The sequence below is a fragment of the Phoenix dactylifera genome, chromosome 13, assembly GCF_009389715.1.
Source record: "Phoenix dactylifera cultivar Barhee BC4 chromosome 13, palm_55x_up_171113_PBpolish2nd_filt_p, whole genome shotgun sequence".
NCBI lineage: Eukaryota > Viridiplantae > Streptophyta > Magnoliopsida > Arecales > Arecaceae > Phoenix > Phoenix dactylifera.
The window spans coordinates 1,091,307-1,111,043 of NC_052404.1; the positions used below are offsets into that span (position 1 = coordinate 1,091,307).

Here is a 19,737-nt window from a genome sequence, read left to right on the forward strand (position 1 = left end):
TTTTGAAATTTGAGAACAACCGTTACAAACTTTTATTGCCTGGTCCTTAAAATTCTTTCCCGAAGAACTCAGCGGCTATCAACTTGATTGCTCTGCCCGTTGAAGAAATCAACGAATGGCAGTTTCAAAACCATCTTGAATAGAGAGACGTTGGGCTCCAACATCTATTTATATGAAGCCCAAAAAGTAACCGAGAGGGAGAGAGACAGGCGCTCTCATTCTTGTCTTCCTAGCGGTGATATTTTCTTGATTTTTCTTTACGGTTTCAAGCAGAAAAAAAAATAAAGGCCTTTCAAGCCCTATTTTTTTTCCTTTTCTATCCTTTCTTCATGTCCCACCAAACTATCGTGTACGAGCATATAAAAAATACCCTGCCGAGTTCAAGAGAATTTACAGTACTATGCATCAGTTCAAGAGAATTTGTAGTATTGTGCACGTCTACAAATTCAACGGTCCATTGTATCTTGGGGAGGGATCGCCAGAAATCAGTGCACGTAAGGAGGTGAATCTCTTTCAAAATTGATGGAAATATAGATCACCTAACCAAATTTAAAGTGAACTCGGTTTACTATCCATCTCTATGGAGCAGGTGCTCAACTACACTGGACAGGAGGATGACGTAATGCCTTAATGATATCAAGGCTATTATAGCAAGGTATAGAGTTGCAGTATACCTTTGAAGATATCACCGATGTGAGTATGACTGTGGGGCCGCAGTTAAATAGAGAATTAAGGCTTGTTCTCTAAGAGACACTCACAAAATAAGATACTTGTGTACGACCGTAATGCGCTACCCCGATGGAACTCACATGTAGGGTCAACTCTTAGTGTTCGGTATTCTCAAAATCTATACATAAAGTCTAAGTTCAAGACTTTGTTTACTTCGGACCGGCGTGGATGACGAAATACTAACTAGATGAAGATTCAAGTTCGGAAGACATCTTTCATCGAAAGCTAAGTGTACTGATTGTTCATACTTTGAATTTTCAAAATTTCTGTCATTTTTAAAATTATCTCAAATTTTTTTGAAATTTCAAAAATGGTGGGGAATTTAAGAAGTTTTTTTGAAATTTGAGAACAACCGTTACAAACCTTTATTGCCTCGTCCTTAAAGTCTTTTCCGTTGAAGAACTCAATGGCTATCAACTTGATTGCTCTACCCATTGAAGAAATCAATGGACGGCAGTTTCAAAACCATCTTGAATAGAGAGACGTTGGTTTCTTCATGTGAAGCCCAAAAAGTAACCGAGAGGGAGAGAGACAGGCGCTCTCATTCTTATCTTCCTAGCGGTGATATTTTCTTGGTTTTTCTTTACGATTTTAAGCAGAAGAAAAAAGAGAAAGGCCTTTCAAGCCCTATTTTCTTTCTTTCTCGATCTTTTCTTCATCTCCCACTAAACTATTATGTACGAGCATACTGAAAATACCCTGCCAAGTTCAAGAGAATTTATAGTACTGTACACGTCTATAAATTCAACGGTCCGTTGTATCTTAGGGAGGGATCGTCAGAATCCAGTGCACATAAGGAGGCAAATCTCTTTCAAAGACAGTGACTACACGCCTCGGACCGATTAGAAAACAACGTTGAAGAGGTACATATCAAAACTGGTTGTTTCAGTAAAATTAAATTACTTATGGTTTATTTGAGTTCTTTTGAGGTGATCTACATTTCCATCAGTTGGTGCTTTATAATATTGATTTGGATTTGATTCCACCCACACTTTGATATCAGTTAAACTTCCCCATCCCATTCAAAAAAAATAGATACGAACGTCTTGGGAGACCTTGTACTCTTCCCACACTTAAATGGGTTAGTCATGATTCACCTAAGTTTAGCTCCTAAGTAAATGACTTATTTATTAGAGCTTGAGCTAGGTATAACTCATTAAATGTCATAGATCTACACTTGCAAATCAGCAATTGGCCCAGAAATGGGCGCAGACCTTGTAGCATTGTGTTGGGATTTAGGCATTGTTTAAGAAGCTTGGGTACATGGACCTGCTTGGGTGTTTGTTTAGTCCCATATCGGTTGTATACCGAAGAAATCTTAAGTATTTTTATAATGCCAAAAAACTCAAATAATAATTTTGGATTAGTCTTTTTGCATAAGATCCTAGATCGTTATAAATAGTATCGGAATAGATTCAGCCTAATTCCCTCTGTGGACTTTGGGACGTTGCAGCACAGATTTTGGAGTTGATCACTTGGCTGATCCTGGTGCTTGCGAATTTGATTGAATTGGATCTGGTCAACCAGGCATGCTTAAAATAGAGAGACTACGTGAGAACATGTAGGCATATCCTTAGTCCGACATTGATTATATGTTGATACTTATACAAGGAATCCAAATAATTTCTAGCTAGCTTTTTACAGTGCAATCCTAGATTGATATAAAAAGTATTAGAATGTATCTAGTTCATAACCTAAGTTGAAAGGGACATTGAAGTGCATATTCTTTTGGGGCTAACCATAGGGTTGTCGGTTTGAAAATTTGATTAGATCATATTAAGAACTTTAGTCTCGTGATGATGCTGGGGCTTGGAAACAGAGAACATGTAAGGATTCGTGCAAGCATATGTTTAGTTTTATATCTATTGTGCATTGAGAATATCTTGAATATTTATATAGCACTGAAAAATTAGATAATAATTTCTCTTTAGCTCTTTTTAGTGAGATGTCAAGCCTTGGCCTATGCAATTAGGTCGGCGATGAACTTGGCCATTTGAAATTTATGGTATTATTTGTTAGGATCAGGGTGACTGAGGTGATCGCCTAAGGCCCCAGTCCAAAAAAGACATACTGCAGAGAAAGCCTTAAAGACAAAACAGAGGAAAAAGCCCGCTTAGTGAGTTCACCTTAGGCTGGCCAACTGCAGAAAAGGCCTCAAAGATAAAACCGAAAGGAAAAAGATTTTGTTTAGTGAGTTCGCCTTAGGCCCTCAAATATATTAAGCTGATTAGGGTTGCTGTTTTAATCATCGGTGCAGGTTTTTTTAGACCAAAGCATACAATTCGTTTTTCAGACACGTTCTCACACCCGTGTCCAGTTTTGCCTGCAGTACACTGTACGTAATCCACCAAACCGACAATAGGACTCAGCGTAGTTAAGAAAAAAGGAAGGAAGTTGGCGTGACAGCGATGGAGATCCGGCCTTCTTACCACCCCAGTCTCATCGTCCTCCCCCTCTTTCTACTCTTTTCTACTTTCTCTGACAAAAGACGAAGGAAGGAACGCTGAAAAATGGGTCTTCGCCTCTCCGTCTTCTCCTTCTTCCTCCTCGCCTTCCTTCTTCATTTTGCCAGATCTGATGGTAAGCAATTCAATCCCCCCTCTCACACTCTAAATATACGCCTGCAATGTGGATCGTTTTTCGTATTTTGCTTGCGATGAATTTAGTTTGTTTTATACTGTTGATGTAATGGCATTGGCATAAGTTTTTGTCGGTATTTTTTTTCTCTTTTCTTTTGGTTTACAGCATAAGTTTGTCATTGATTGATCATACATTTGAGGTGAGATGGGAAATGAAAAGTTTTCCCCTTTCGGTGCACGCTAGATGTATGGTTCCTCAGATTTTTGCTTTTCTGCTCATTTTTTTCATGTAAGGAAAATGGATCTTGGATTTGAAAACTGTCATTGGGAATGAAAAAGAAATGGAAGATCCCAGTTGGGAAGTTTATGAAAGATGAAATGGATATGCGACATTTTCTGATGATTTAATGATTGATATCCATGTCCATTTGAGATAAAATGGAATGATGTTTATCCATATTTGATGGAAAAGTTGGTTTCTTTTCTGCATTTCTGAATGTGTATTGGTTGTAAGTGAATGGTGACTGCTGGGACTTATTAGTCCGATATTTTGTCTTCTTGCTTAAAATTCTTTGATTTATGATATTAGATGTCGACGGGACAAAGTTTTCTGTTGATGTAGTCGCTGCTCTACATGTGATCCTTAATGTCTTCTAATCTTAATTGTTTGCTATTTGATAATATCTTTCACTTTATGTGTTAGTAACTAATATTATAAATGCACTGACCTTTCTCTAGGCATGTTTGATAGATATATAAACTTAGGGACTTTTTCTTCTCCTTCTCCATTAAGCAAAATATGGATGGTTCAATGCTATTAAAGTTTATTTTGAAGAAAATTTTTCTAAAACAATGGACGAAAAAACAGAGCATGGAAGATAGAAGGCTGCAAGGAGAAACATGAAGTCCAGCAGTGGGGCTACTAATGGCGTGGATGATGGATGGCTCTTCCCATTAGCTGATTTTAGGCTCTCACTACTTTGGATGCTATGTCCACATCTTAATTCTCTAGAGACCGTCTGACCTAGGTGCACATAATGTGGCAAAAATCCAGGTGCTACTAAACTCTTGAGTACAAAAGTTGTACTGGAGGGGATTCAGACCCTCTTCTTCCTTTACAAGGTGTGGGCCAAACATATATGGTTGCACCATGAAAAATAATGTAGCAGAATACTTGAAGAGGAAAATGGACAAAACTTTCAGGAAATGAAGACAGGTAGGTAAAAAGAAATAGCTAAATTTATGAACTCATCAAAAAATGCAATCACGTCCTTCAATCTAGATCTCCTGGAAAGCTTTAGATCAATACATATTTAAAAGTAACAAAAGTAGAGAAGAACCTCCACCACCTCAGATTATTGAGACTCTACCTGATAGAATGTTAAGTCTACTTAGATCTACTGATCTCCAATTAAGAATTACAGGTTTTTTAAGTTATCATCGATGATGATAATATTTGATCCAAACTTACCCATCAAATAAAGAACAATAACAGGAGAAATAAAGTACAAGAAAAATAGGTTTGGTGTTTGAGATGGAACCTCCACTAGAGTTTAGAGATACACCACAGAAAACAAAGCATGTGTATGAAGCATGATGCCTCAGACTTTAATTTGGCACTTTGCCATTTGACTTGCAACATGAAAGGAGAAAGCATCTTCAAGACCAAACAAGAGAAAGAGGAACTTTCAAGATTGTATTTTGCAGTTGCACATTGAGAGATAGATATGAGAATCTAAGCAAAAAATTTCAAGATTTACTAATATAACTACTCATGAACCAAAATCAAGAAATCAAGTCTTAGTTGTTCCTCTCATAGTAAAACTTATATTAGCATATGGCTAGTCTACGTATCTTCTCTCACATTAAAATCTATTATTAACAATGTAATTTGATGCATTGTACAGTGAATATAGTCTTTTTAGTCCTTATCCAATCTCTCAATTTAAAATCCAAAGGATTTAGTTCCAAAATTTTTTCTCCTCAACCACAAAATCAACTCTTTCTTCTTCCTAGCAAAGTAAAATTTAGATAATAGGGATATATGGTCACTAGAAACCCCTTTTCTCATATTAAAATAAAATATATCCTTCGCAACAAAATATTGTACTGTTTTTGTAATCTTCATCCAATTCCTTGATTTAAAATCCAATCTTTCAAAGGATTCACTCAGTCTAGTTTCGGCTAGTCACTTACTATTAGGAAAATTCTGTCCTCTTCTAGTTAAAAGAAGTCAGAATTTCCTGAAATAGCCAGTGACTGGTAAGAATAATCATTGGAAATCCTAAAATCTTCTGAAGCTAGATCTTAACTTCTACATCAACATTGCTTTCTATCGTATCACCTATTCCTCTTATATTGGAAGATACAGATCGATTAAAATTTTCCAAAAACGATAAAAGTTGGTTTGACAGGGCTTTTTTGGAGGCCTAAACAGCCTCAAAATGGGGTTATTTGAAGGCTGATAGGCCTGTTGGTGAGTCACCATGCCATAGATCTTGAGAAGTTACTCAATTTGAAGAAAGAGAAAAATAAACCATAAACAGACATCATATATCAAAGTTATGCTCCAGGGAAGTTTGTATGTGCGAATTGGCACAATTTTGTCTGGTAGAAGAAGGATTGATTGATCATAAATTTGAGAGTTGGGATTGTAAAATCTTCCCCTTTTAATGCATGTTATATGTATGGTGCATTTTCCTTAGATTTTTCTATTCTGCTTGGCTTTTTGTTGGAAGTAACTGATATCCTTCTTTTCATGTATTTTGGGCTGGATATATAGATCATAGATTCTATTTTGCCAAACTAAGGAAAAATGGATCCTCTTAAAGTATGACAGGCTAGCAGAGCAACGGCTAGCTATTTCTCTCATTTAGTTCTTTCTTTCTTTTGCTTCTTTCTTTCTTTAGTCCTTAGTTGTAGCTATTGATTATTTCAAACTCTTGTATATATTGAACAAATCATACATTAATACAAACAGAAGGACAGAGCATCTTCCTCCAATCTTAGTTTTCTTCACATTTGTCATGGTATCAGAGCGATTTTTATTTTTTATTTCTATTTTTTTAGTGGCGTCATCTTCAAGTTCATCCTCGAGTTCTATCTCGAGTGCCTTTGCTTCCATGCCCCATATGGCTGCTGATCATTCCAGCCCATATTTTCTCCATCATGGCGATAGCCCAGGCATCATGTTGGTCTCGCAGCCCCTTGATGGTGATAACTACCCCACCTGGAGCCATTCCATGTATAGGGCATTAAGTGCCAAGCACAAAATAGAGTTCATTGATGGGTCTCTTCCCAAGCCAAGCTCGACCGATCCTCTGTATATGTCATGGGTTCGTTGCAATCACATGGTCCTCTCTTGGATCATCAATTCTATCTCCAAAGAACTAGGAGCTAGCCGTTGCTCTGCGAGCCTGTCATACTTTAAGAGATCCTGGACTTAAAAACTCTAATATAGTGAATGAAAAAGAAAAAGAAAATTCCCAGTTAGGAAATTTATGAAAAATCAAATGGCGACTTGACCTTTTCTGATGATTAAATGAGTGTTATCCATGTCCGTTTGAGATAAATGGAATGATGCTGCTCCATATTTGATGGAGAAGTTGGTTTAATTTCTGCATTTTTGAATGTGTATTGATTTATGATATTAGATATTTATGGGGCAGAGTTTTATATGGATGTAGTCTCATCTGTATACGGGATCCTTAATGTCTTTTGATCTCAATTTTGTGCTATTTAATAATATCATTTACTTTACAAGTCAATAACTAATAAATGCACTGATCTTTTTGATTGATTTTTCTATTTTCTCTTTTTAGGCATGTTTTTTAAAGATATAGACTTGGGGGCTTGTTGGTTGCAGTATACCCCTGAAGAAGGGGTAGTTCATTCTTCAATCCCAACAAACAACTTTACTTTTTGGGATAATAAGATTAGCCTGGTCAATGCCACTTATCCCCTTATCCTAGGTTAAAATTATTGCTTTGATGGGACGGGCAGGGTTGAAATAATTTACCCAGCAAAAGTTAGAGACTTATTCCTTCTCTCTCTTACTTTTTCTCCACGTTCCCCCACCTCCTCAGTTATCCCTACCAATTTCCAATTAAACGACAATTTAATCTTAATCTAGGGCTAAAGGAATCTTGGAGGGATATGTAAGGTTACGGACAGCTATCTCTGGATTTTCTATACTGCAACCAGAAACAGGCTTAAGAACATATTTACTGGATAGGGAACTATGATAGTAAATTACTCTCATCTGCACACATGTGATTGACCCAAGGACAATCAGCTGTCTATGCCTAGTAGTAGGCTAATTGTATAGTAGGAAAATTATTGGTTAATTCGCCGTTTTAATTTGCATGAATTTTTTTAACTACGAATTTCGACCAAACTTGTAATCTCAATAACATTGTTGTCATTAAAAAAACTGTGAAGTTTACTGAAGTTTGAACAAAAAAGAAACCTTTTTCCATATTATGGCCTTTTCAAGTATGAATTTAATTTGTCTCTTTAATTACAAAATATTCCTGGATGCTTACCTTTGACCTAAGGAAAACTTATAGAAGGAGCTTTGGATCTCCTAGCTTGTTAGATTCTCATATTTTGGAACAATTTAAAATAGATTACTACATCAAGATTATGGATTTTTCACATGCAATGTGCGTGCAAAAAAAATCGTTTAGGATAATAAAATAGGAGTCACATGTTGATATTATATGGTCTGATATCTTTTGACAGATTGGTATACACCAGCTGAGATATAGAGGGCTGAGATTTCAAGTATGTCATATTAATGGTGCCTTATTTGGATGCAAATCAGTCTCTCGGTGAAACTAGACCCTTGTTTGCTTTGTCTGATGAACATCTATTTGAAAGCCTGTCATGAGTCAGAGCCAATCCAGCAATGACTACAGTAACAAGTTCAGTAGAGATGAAGATTCAGATTTGAGAAATATCCAGAAATTTTGCCAAACATTCTGAAAGAATTTGAATGGCAAATGAGTGAGAACAAAATGATAAAAGCAAAGAACTTAAGCTTTCCAAGATATTTACATATTTATTTGCATAAAAAGTAAATATGGGAGAGACAAGAATGGTAAGCAATAGCAAAAACATCACCAGCAACAATATATAGTATCATTAGTTTGTGAGACATAAAGCTTCCATAGGCTAGTTGTCGACAAATCATGACTAAACTATAAAATTTGCATGTAATTCAAGAGTAATTGAATAGTTCTGACTTCTGGGTTTGTTCATTTATGAGAATATTTTATTGAATGATCCAGCTAAAAAAATCAAAAACATATATTTTGTTAAATTTTATAATTTGTAACATATTGTTATCATGGCAATGACAACCAAGAGGTAGCTGCTGAGAGTCCCTGCCTTGGAGGACATCTTATCCAAGTGCGTATCCATCAGACTCTTAAAAAAAAAAAAAAAGAAAGACATGAATCAAGCTTCAGACTTATAGTAAGCGTTACAAATCGTACCTTTTGGAGATATTATGGCATGGGGCTCCTTTGCAGTGTCGCTTTGCTGGAAGGAAGGTGAGTAAAAGAAGGGTAGTTTACTACTGCCCTTTCTTCTTTGTTAGGAAAAAGGGTTATGCTTTGGTGCCCTTGCTGAGTAAGTAGCAACAGAGAAGAGACACAGAGCAACGACCTAGTCCTTCCACTCAGTGTGGTTGATTAAAAAACAAAAAGCTAAAAGGAAAGAGACAAATAAAGTAAGGAACAGAATAAAAGAAAAGAAGTGGGTGTGAAAGAAGTGAAGATCCATCCTTTCCCACCCTTCTCATTTTCCTCCTCCTTCATCTCCTTTCTATTTTCTCAAGAAAAGGAAGCATAGTCAGAAATGAGTCTCCGTCTCTCCATTTTCTCCTTCTTCCTCCTCATGTTCCTTCTTCATTTTGCCAGATCTGATGGTAATTCGATCCCCCCTTATTCTCTCTGAGTATATGCCTGGGAAGTAAGTTAAAGACTGTGGATTGTTTCATGTACTTGGTTAGCTATGGATTTAAATTTTTTTATAATGTCAAGGTAATGGCATGAGCATAACTTTGTTTGATGGGAGAAACATTGATTAATCATAGGTTTATTGAATGATCCAGCTAAAAAAATCAAAAACATATATTTTGTTAAATTTTATAATTTGTAACATATTGTTATCCTGGCAATGACAACCAAGAGGTAGCTGCTGAGAGTCCCTGCCTTGGAGGACATCTTATCGTTTGTTCATTTATGAGAATATTTTATTGAATGATCCAGCTAAAAAAATCAAAAACATATATTTTGTTAAATTTTATAATTTGTAACATATTGTTATCATGGCAATGACAACCAAGAGGTAGCTGCTGAGAGTCCCTGCCTTGGAGGACATCTTATCCAAGTGCATATCCATCAGACTCTTAAAAAAAAAAAAAGAAAGACATGAATCAAGCTTCAGACTTATAGTAAGCGTTACAAATCGTACCTTTTGGAGATATTATGGCATGGGGCTCCTTTGCAGTGTCGCTTTGCTGGAAGGAAGGTGAGTAAAAGAAGGGTAGTTTACTACTGCCCTTTCTTCTTTGTTAGGAAAAAGGGTTATGCTTTGGTGCCCTTGCTGAGTAAGTAGCAACAGAGAAGAGACACAGAGCACCGACCTAGTCCTTCCACTCAGTGTGGTTGATTAAAAAACAAAAAGCTAAAAGGAAAGAGACAAATAAAGTAAGGAATAGAATAAAAGAAAAGAAGTGGGTGTGAAAGAAGTGAAGATCCATCCTTTCCCACCCTTCTCATTTTCCTCCTTCATCTCCTTTCTATTTTCTCAAGAAAAGGAAGCATAGTCAGAAATGAGTCTCCGTCTCTCCATTTTCTCCTTCTTCCTCCTCGTGTTCCTTCTTCATTTTGCCAGATCTGATGGTAATTCGATCCCCCCTTATTCTCTCTGAGTATATGCCTGGGAAGTAAGTTAAAGACTGTGGATTGTTTCATGTACTTGGTTAGCTATGGATTTAAATTTTTTTATAATGTCAAGGTAATGGCATGAGCATAACTTTGTTTGATGGGAGAAACATTGATTAATCATAGGTTTGAGAGAGATGAAAAATGTAATATCTCCCCCTTTCATTGCAGGCTAGATGAATGGACATTTCCTTAGATTTTGTTTTTCTGCTCATTCTGTTTGAAGTGACGGATATGCCCTTTTTCATGTATTCAGCTGGATCATGGATCCATTGCAAAATAACAAAGATGTGTCCTAGATTTAAAAATTCTAATATTGGGAAGGAAAAAGAGAAAAGGAAATCCTAATTTGGAAATATATGGAAGATGGAAATAAATATTTGACTTTTATGTCTAGTTGATGCTTGATGTTTATGACTGGATGATCGATGTCCATGTTGAATCAGATAAATAAAATGATGCCTTCAGATATTTGATGGAAATCTTGCTTTCTTTTCTGCAATTGTTGATGTGTTTTGGCTTGTGAGTGATTGGTGACTATTAGGACTCGGGACTAAATGTTCCCTTGCTTATATTTCTTTAACTTGTGAGTAAGACATTGATATGCACAAAATTTATGTTTGTAAAATCAAGAAAACTACATCATAAATTTATGCTATAACTTTCTCTGAATATAAAGCCACAATAATAATCCCCAACCCAGGTGTAGTACTTGGCAAACTCTTTCGAGCTAATTACATTATTAGAGACCCTTGACCAAGCCAAACTAACATTACAACATTGCTAACTCTCTGCCATCATAATATTCTAACCAATTGAAGGCATGAAATCAGTTTCAAAGTTTGGGGATACAAGCCTCAAGTGCATGTCTTTAGCCCAAGATGTGCCTTGGCAGCTGATTCAGTAGGTCCAACAAATTAACCAGATCTTCGAATAGTACCTTATCTGCACCGGTGCATTAAACGAAAACTTAAATTTCAGGTGAAAACATGAGAACATTATCAGCTCAATAATCAATAAAAATCAAGATCAATTTAAGGTCTCAAATGTCCCATTTTTATTTGGAAATCCCCTACAGAAAAATGACTGATGGCCGTAATGGAAAAACCTGTCTTTAGTTCTATTGCATGCCTAGTCCTGGAAAACAATAGTCTTAGTGATGTATCTCCACATTATGTTGACTCTGTTTGTCTTTGGCTTTTTGTAGTTTCATAACTTATAAGATGGTTTTAGGTGCAGTTTGATATTGATCCTTTACAGGTTTGAAAGAACTTAGTTTGTGCTCCATGATGTAAGCATGACTTTGGTCTATCCCTTGTATATGGGCTGGATCTCCCTTTTGTTCCTGGTATCAACTCTTTGCTTCAGTGACAACATGAACCTTCATCCATCTTCTTTCATAACTTGGATTCTCTTATCACCATGATTTGTATGTATACCATATTCTTGAAAATACAAGCCTTGAGAAAGCTTTTCAATGGTAGTGCTTATGTATTACCTTTTGTCTATAAGATTTCATTCATTCTATAAGAATTTAGATGCATCTCACAAGATAAATTTACCTTTTCAGTTGTTCTAGTTGGTTTCAAGTGCCAGCTCATGCTGGTCCATCATAGCAGGCATGCACTGGTGCCTGGTACAAGTCCCAAAGAACATGTTAAATCTTTTCTTTAATATTTTTAATTAATAAAATGTCTCTCTGATTTTTTTTGTTTCAGCATGGAATGTCCCATTCATATTGAAAATTAATGGAAAGGATGCCATGTTTTCTTTGATCTGTAATTAGTTGTGATATAGATGAAGGCATGCTCATTAGATTTTGATGAAAGTGGACAAAAGGGAGAGTCTATTTTGTTTTCATGTCGCTGCATGTTGTTGAGCTTAAGGATAAATTCTTTAAGAAATTTTTTAGGTCGGAATACTACATGCAATGTTGACCGACCAGCACCAAGACTGTACAGTTGGTCATTAGTATGGTACATACAAGTTCAGTATTGTTCCGACATACAGTACACCATGGCATACCAGTTAGTTGATTGGTGTGCCAATTTTTTAATTTTTCTTTGTTTCTATTTTTTTTGTTTTCTCAATTTTTTGTTTCCGCTTATAATTTTCATAATTATTATTGTCTAATTTGTAATTTTATCATTGGTTTGACTTCATTTTTACCATGAAATGGACTTGAAGCAGACTAGTTAATATATTTATAAGTAAATATACATACAATACAATAAATGGAGTACTTTAATGTATTTAAAGTACAAAATATGTACCGATATCTAAAATATTGTCGAACGTCAATGTCCCTTGTGGATGTCGGGATCGTATTCATAGTCTGGACCTAGCACCGCAGACCAAGACTCCTAGAGCATTGCGGTCCTCTCTCTATATCCTCTCATAATTTGTTTCTCCTAGATAGCTAACCTGAGAGGAGTAATTTGTGCATCCTGGATAGGTACCCTAAAAGGAGTTTTTTGTCTGCCATTGGGCTGGCCATCCGAATATCCTGACAGTAAAATCCGACCCATAAAATGCTTGAGGCTTGAAGACCCACTCATATACAATTCCTCAGATGAACCATATCTATGCGAGTCATAGCCTTCCTACGTGGAATAGGATCTAATGTATGATTCGGATCTGGATACGTCCAGAAACCTTATTCTAGATGCCAAGTCATTTGCATCAATAGTGTCGTGTCCTAAATGACCTCGAAGGATCCGTCTTCTATATGTAATGGTATTCTCATGGGTTCTACTAGATCATGCACCATGGTCTCTATACTGTGTTGCATGAGTGAACTAGGACTCATTGGTTAATTGAAGATCACCCTGAGGTTGAGTCATAAACTATCGTGTCATCTTGGCCACCAGATGCATTATCGCTTGAGCTACTATTGTGGGATGATCTGATCTCAGAATTTGAGTGAATAGACCTCGACTCTCTCCGACGGATGTGCAGCTAACTTTTCTTTACCTTTCTTGTTGGCCGGAGTAAAATGGCATTATGATTATTATAACTTTAAAGTACAAAATGATAGAGAGAAAGGATGGGGGAAGGTTGGGGAGTGTGGGGATGCAAAGAGAAAAGGAGGTGATTTGGGTCAAGGATCGCCAAATCGGTCGGCCACCGGACCGGTTCGGTACTGGTTTGGACGAAACCGAACTAGTACTATTGGTTTGGCCTGGTTCACGCAGCCAAAAGTCCAAAAAAATTTGGAACCGGTGCGAACTGACCGGTTCCCACTGGTTCCAAGCCGGTACTGTTCGGTATGGGCCGGTTCAAGACCGGTACGGACTGATAAGGGCCGGTACCATTTTTTAACGCCGAACCGGATCAGTTCGGTACTGGCTGAACCGGCCGGTATGGGCTGGTTCAGCATTTCTTGATTTGGGTTGGGGGAGGGCGGCAACATGGGCTAGCACTTGGGAGAGTGAAGGAGGAAGTGATGCTGGGGCATCATGGGGAGGAGGGGGAAGAGAAGTGGGCTGGTGGGAGTTGTATGTTCAGGATTATGAGAAGTATTAGACAAGGTTGTCAGGGGTTCAGAGAGGGAGGAAGAGGTGGGTGAAGTGTCTGGAGCAAAGATGAGCATCAGGAAGATCATTATCTCCTCTTTTTATGTTTTCTCCTCTTTTATTTTCTTGATGGAAGGAGCACTTTATGGAAGTTCCGTGGAACTATTACTTTTACAGCTTTGACCTGCATCTTAAAGCCACACCTGAAATTTGATGACTAAAAACTGAGAAGTATTTGTCTGCAAAATTTCTATTGCAACCCATCCTTACTATATGTATGTATATACATATGCATTTTTGTATGTTATATATAGAGAGATATATACATATGTACGAACATATATGCATACATGTATATGCATGCATGTACATGTGCTTGCATGTATATATACATACATACACACACACACACACATATGTATATATGTACATACATATGTATCTTTGTGTGTGTTTCTACTATGCTTGTAGTATACTCATGCATATACACAAACATGCACTTTAGAGGGCTATTGTGGGAGTTCCACAAATTGTTTCATAGATTTAATAGAAGAATCAACCATGTTAAACATTTGGGAGAACAATTCCGAGTTTTGAACAAAACCTGATCCCAGTGAGAGGAGTGCAACAATTGGGCTATCACTCTTTTCTGCTTTCTATTTCTTTTTAGTGCAAGTATGACCTTTCAGGAACTTGTCTCTAATATTTTTTTATATTTATCAGAAACACTTTCATACTTTTAGGAGTTTCTAAACTGCCATCATTTCATATGGATGAAGTGCCTCATGATCTCTTTCTTTGCAGATACAAGCAGTGAACTTCTTAAAGGTATCAACAGCTACAGAGCTTCCCTCAACCTTTCAGCATTAACGGAGAATCAACATGCGGAGTGCTTGTCAGAACAACTGGCCAAACAGTTTAAGGGTCAAGATTGCAGCAACACCACAGGCTCCAATACTGTTCCTGGTACCGAGCAACAGTTCCCCAACTATCCAGACTTTCTGAACCACTGCCATCTCAATGCAACGGTCACTCAAGATGCTGCTGTAATGCCAGCTTGTGTACCCGGTTTAGCTCGAGATCTTGTCCTGACCAACTTCACAAAATCCCAATACTCTCAAAATCTGAATGATAGTCATTTTGTTGGAGCTGGGATCGCTGATGAAGGTGACTGGGTGGTGGTTGTTTTGAGCACGAACACGCCCACTGGTAGTTTTGCACCAGCAACAGGAGTTGCTTCAGTTGTTGAGGTCGCTCTTCACCACCAATTGGTGCTGTTCCTGCTGGGATTTTTCATTTTCATGATGAATTGATAAGTGTTACATCTGTCAAAATCTTTTATGTTTTCTCCATTTAAATTTTACTCATCAGCTTTTGAATCTTCCGTGACAATAAACTATATTTTCATGTAGAAAAGATGGTAGTTTAAAGTATGAACCAACAATATGGATTTTGTCTTGTATTTTTGCAGTTCTGTCTTGATTACAAAGATTATACAATGTCCGTAGCTGTTTTCGTCATTACTTAATTTCCAACTTCGTGCTGATGTAAGTTTGCTGCATATGATTGTTCTTTATTTTTGAATTTCAGGCCTCCCAGACTAGCAAATGATCTAAGCGTAGGATTTGCCCCACTGGCTTGTGTTCATTTCAATTAAGCTTGAAATGTAAATAATTGAAAGATGATACATTATATCATATGTTTGTCATTGTTTACAATATAAATCTATTTTGATTCCAATTGAGCTTGAGCATAGGTTGTCCGACTCAATGAGATAGAGAATATTGTTTTGGCAGCACTTAAGGGTATCTAGTGTATTTGTGTCTCAATCAATTAGTTCTGTAGTGATCACTATGCCCAAATTGCTTCTCAATCAGGGAAAGTAAGTCCAATACGAGCCTAATGACTAGGCTTATTAGTTAAATATTTTAGAATACACTGAATAAATTTTGGTAGTTCAGGAACCACTGATTAATTTGCCTGTATCATTAAACATTGTTTTTCACAAGCTTCTGAAAACATTCATGAAGTTCCTCTTTCCACTCACTTCGGTAACACAAAAACATTACCACCGTCCTAGCTGCTTGTAACTGCCTGCTGGCCACAAGATGAGTCCTTTCAATCCCAAGGATCAATAATGTCAGTCAAAGAGAATAATATTTTCCCATCCGCAATATGATGATATTGTAACGCAAAATTGAATCTAGAATTCTTGTGATCTGGAAAGCTGAAGAAAATCAGTATCTTTGTTTGGATTGCAAAATATAAAATTCCATCTGCTGAGAATCTCGTAGAAGTGTATCCAACTTGTAGGGGACATAATCTCTTTGACCCACTTGTAATTTATTGTGTTGATAGGTGATTATGGTGTTATCTGTGCTCGTGAATGTAGTGCCATAGTTAGTGAACAGCGTAAGTTGCTGGTCTATTCTTGTGTTTTATTTATGTTCTCTTGTCTGATACTTTCTTCCACATAGTGATGTACATCTTGAATGTGGGTTATATCTAATATTGTATGATCTTCTCTCTTACGTGATTCGGTTCATAGTAATGCTGTGGTTTTCTTGTCACTACTATGAGTATCAGAGCATCAAGGTTTATAAAAAAAGGGTGGTTGACAAATTACTGCAATGGTAACATGTTGGTTTGATATGGAAAAAAACTGATAGAAGATAGTTTGAGCTTTGGAAGCTAAAAGTTCATAGGTAAGGCATTGCCTACAATTCATTTGTGCTTGTCAAATGAGGAGTTATTTGATATTATTGGAACAAAAAATATTGGCTGAGACCATATGTCTGGATGAGATGTCTTTGGCAATCACTCACTTTTCATGACATTGGATAGAAAGTCTCCAAAGGAGATAGAGCTCAGAACTCCTTGTGATTATCGTAATTTAAGAATACTTGATTATCATGCTGGTGCATCATTTCCTAGTTGTCAAAGAAATATGTCGCTTCGGATCAAAGAAATATATCTTTATTGGCTACACTAAATGTGTGAAATGAAACCAATTATGGGATCCAATTGTCCACAAGATTATCAGAAGTTGTGAATTGCAGTTTGATGAATCAAATATGTCAAAAAGGCACAAACATTGAAACAACCTAAAGGAAGCTCGACATCATGTACTAGAGTTTGAGATTCAACCTTCAAGTTCATCACCAAATAAGGTCATTGTATTGGAGAACAGAATTATTGAATTTGAAAGATGGTGAACAAGATGAAAAAGGTAGTCTTCCTCTTATGCAGGAGGACAAACTCCAGTTATCTCTTGGCACTTGACAAACGAATGATACACAACTTCACTTTTCAAGGATTTATTTGTGAAGGCCTCAGCCCAGACCACTTGACGGGCCCAAGCTTGGCCCAAAAGGGGGCTGGCCCTGCGTGCCCTGTGCATGATCAGCGATGGGAGTCTTCCATCCTCTCCGATAAGTTTGGCTAATGGGATCTTCCACCTCTCCGATAAGTTTGGCTAGAAATTGGAATCCTAGGGTTTTCGGGATCCTAGGGCTCCTAGGCTCCTCTATAAAAGGGAAGCCCTCTCCCTCCTCACAACACTCCACCATCAAGCAACCCATCTCATACCCTCTTTCTTCCTCTTTTCTCCCATCGAGTCCACGGCTTTTTGTCACCATGCCTGCCTGAAATTGGGGCCGTCGACACCGTCGGAGCTGAGGTAATGCCTCGGCCTTTCTTTTCTTTTCTTTTCTTTTTTCTCATGATATGAAATTGTTGTCGTCGCCGAGATATCGGCTGAAAATCGATCGGAAAGTCCCTTGCTCACCATCCACTATATTTGGCCGAATTTTTTCTTCCTTTTTCGAGCCACCGCCGCCACTTTTCTCTATTGATGGGCCTACGACCGAACTCCTCAACCTCCCTACTTTTCTCTATAGCGGAGCCATGGTTACCGATAAGTGATCAACAACTGAAAACAAAGAAAAATGTTCAATTCCCTTATTTTTCCAAGCTTTTTTCTTGGATTTCTTGCTTGCTGGCCACCACCGCCAGCTGTCCACCCCCACTGGCTGCTAGCCAAGTCCTCTGGCACGACCCCCAAGGATCCCAACCTCTCTTTCCTCTTTCTCTTTTTTATCTCTCTCTTTTTTTTCTCTCTTTCCCTCTTTCTTTCTCTAAGACGACCCATGGATCCAAGTACTAGTCCCATCTCCCTATCATATATATCTGGGTCGACCACTGCAAAGAGGCCCTGAACCGCCTTGGTGCTCAGGCAGCTTGCTAGACTAATCATCCTGATCCTATTGAGTGTCCCTGAAACTACCATTGATGAACATTATTGAACGACCTTGGCCATGATTGAGTCCATGCCTTATGATTCATTGAACGAATCGTTTAGTCCGTGTTGTATGTCTTCGACCTAACTACAAAAATATTATATATTTTTCGCACATGCTTCTAGAAGCAAGCTATGATAGAATAACTAGAAGCACGCCCGAACCATTTTCTAGAATAATGCCTCCTTGCAATCAACATTTTTCAACATTTAATCCTTTTTTCGGAAAAGTATTATCACCGCCTAACTAAGAGCGCAACACTAAAAGATTTTAAATCTTCGATATGCATATTTCCTTCAATCATCGATATGCGTACTACCTTCAATCCTATACAGAATTGTGTCGGTAAATTCTCTCTAGTTGAGTAAACAAGCACCACCTGAGATCTTATCATCACCTTTTTAGAGTAATTCCTTTCCCATTTTTATCTTTTTTTTAACCATTGAACTTGATACTTAATTTAGAGAAGACCTCCAGAAGGTGAGAATAGTTCCTAGAACAAAACCGAGAGGCAATAATCTTCTGCAGGATGTCCAACCTTTTCTTCCACCTAGAAATTCTTTTGACGAATTTATCCAACATGGATAAATTCATCTAATAACTTTCTTTAATTTTAAGCAATGAATAGGAAAACTAAGTAATAGAGTGTGAGAACCTATGCGGGTGTGTGTTTAGTCCCACATCGGTTATTCGTCGAGAAGATCTTGAGTACTTATACAGAACTAAGAAACCCAAAAAATATCTTCCGGCTAGTTTTTTTGGGTGGGGTTCTGGATTATGACAAATGATATCAGAGCGAACTCGGCCTACGTGGATTAGAAGACACCCAACATGGGTTCATGGAGGTTAACCATGAGGAGATAGAGGTGGAGTGGGCTTTGTGATCAGGGATCATGAGTCCAGGTTCATTGCGGTCGAGGGACGGCGTGCGTCGTCGACGAGTCAATCAATGGTGCAGAGCTGAGAGCTACATAGGAGGGTATTATCTTTGCCAGATTGGTCCTAGGGACGACCTGTATCCATCTTGAAGGTGGGATATTTGTGAGATTATGGGAGGGCTTGCAGCATTCCGGGCTATCTATGTCTATCGGGAGGCGAATAGTGCGGCCGATTGGGTTGTCTTTTATGCGGCACACCAATCAGGAGGATTTCGCTGGAAGAGTATGGAGTCAGCTCCCCCACCCCTTGGTTGGCTTCTTCTTTTTGACTCTTATGGATGCACTCATATGCATATGGCGTGAGTTACTATTATATAAAAAAAAAATTATTGTTAGAATTTTTACACCTTTTGGAGTATCCAAGTAAACTACCTACCTAAGGAAATTATAGATGGATACCTAGGTGCATGGACAACCTAAATACCTGTGTCTGATGTATTTTAGACTTTCCATAAGGTAACTATTAAATCCCTTAGTTTGGCACCTAGACAAGTGTCTGCCTGCCTTTGTCTCGGTGAGTATGTTATTTCTTGTTTTGTGAAATATTATTATTTTTAACTAATTCTATTCTAGTAAAGAATTATTTAAGCCCATTTGTAATGTGATACTAATTGATGCTTGAAAATGTTATATTTCTTCGAAACTTTAAATAATTTAAACCACCTGTTAGAAAAATTATTATGTAAAAATAAAATCGTTAAATAAAAATTTCATAATTCTGTAAT

At 37.4% G+C, this 19,737-nt stretch overlaps 1 protein-coding gene across 4 annotated transcripts; it reads left to right on the top strand.

Moving 5' to 3' along the window:
• The first annotated feature begins 2,968 nt into the window (after nucleotides 1–2,968).
• LOC103697244 (uncharacterized GPI-anchored protein At3g06035-like) lies at nucleotides 2,969–15,512 on the top strand. 4 transcript variants are annotated; one of them, XM_039132740.1, is made up of 3 exons: nucleotides 2,969–3,309; nucleotides 14,581–15,026; nucleotides 15,367–15,512. In XM_039132740.1, the coding sequence occupies exons 1-3, from the start codon at nucleotides 3,240–3,242 to the stop codon at nucleotides 15,385–15,387; spliced, it is 537 nt and encodes a 178-aa protein (XP_038988668.1). In that variant the 5' UTR covers nucleotides 2,969–3,239; the 3' UTR covers nucleotides 15,388–15,512. The 4 variants fall into 4 exon arrangements, with proteins under 4 accessions (XP_038988668.1, XP_038988665.1, XP_038988667.1 ...); XM_039132737.1 differs by lacking the exon at nucleotides 15,367–15,512 and having other exon boundaries at nucleotides 14,581–15,296; XM_039132739.1 differs by lacking the exons at nucleotides 2,969–3,309; nucleotides 15,367–15,512 and adding an exon at nucleotides 9,104–9,240 and having other exon boundaries at nucleotides 14,581–15,296.
• The last annotated feature ends 4,225 nt before the right edge of the window (nucleotides 15,513–19,737 follow it).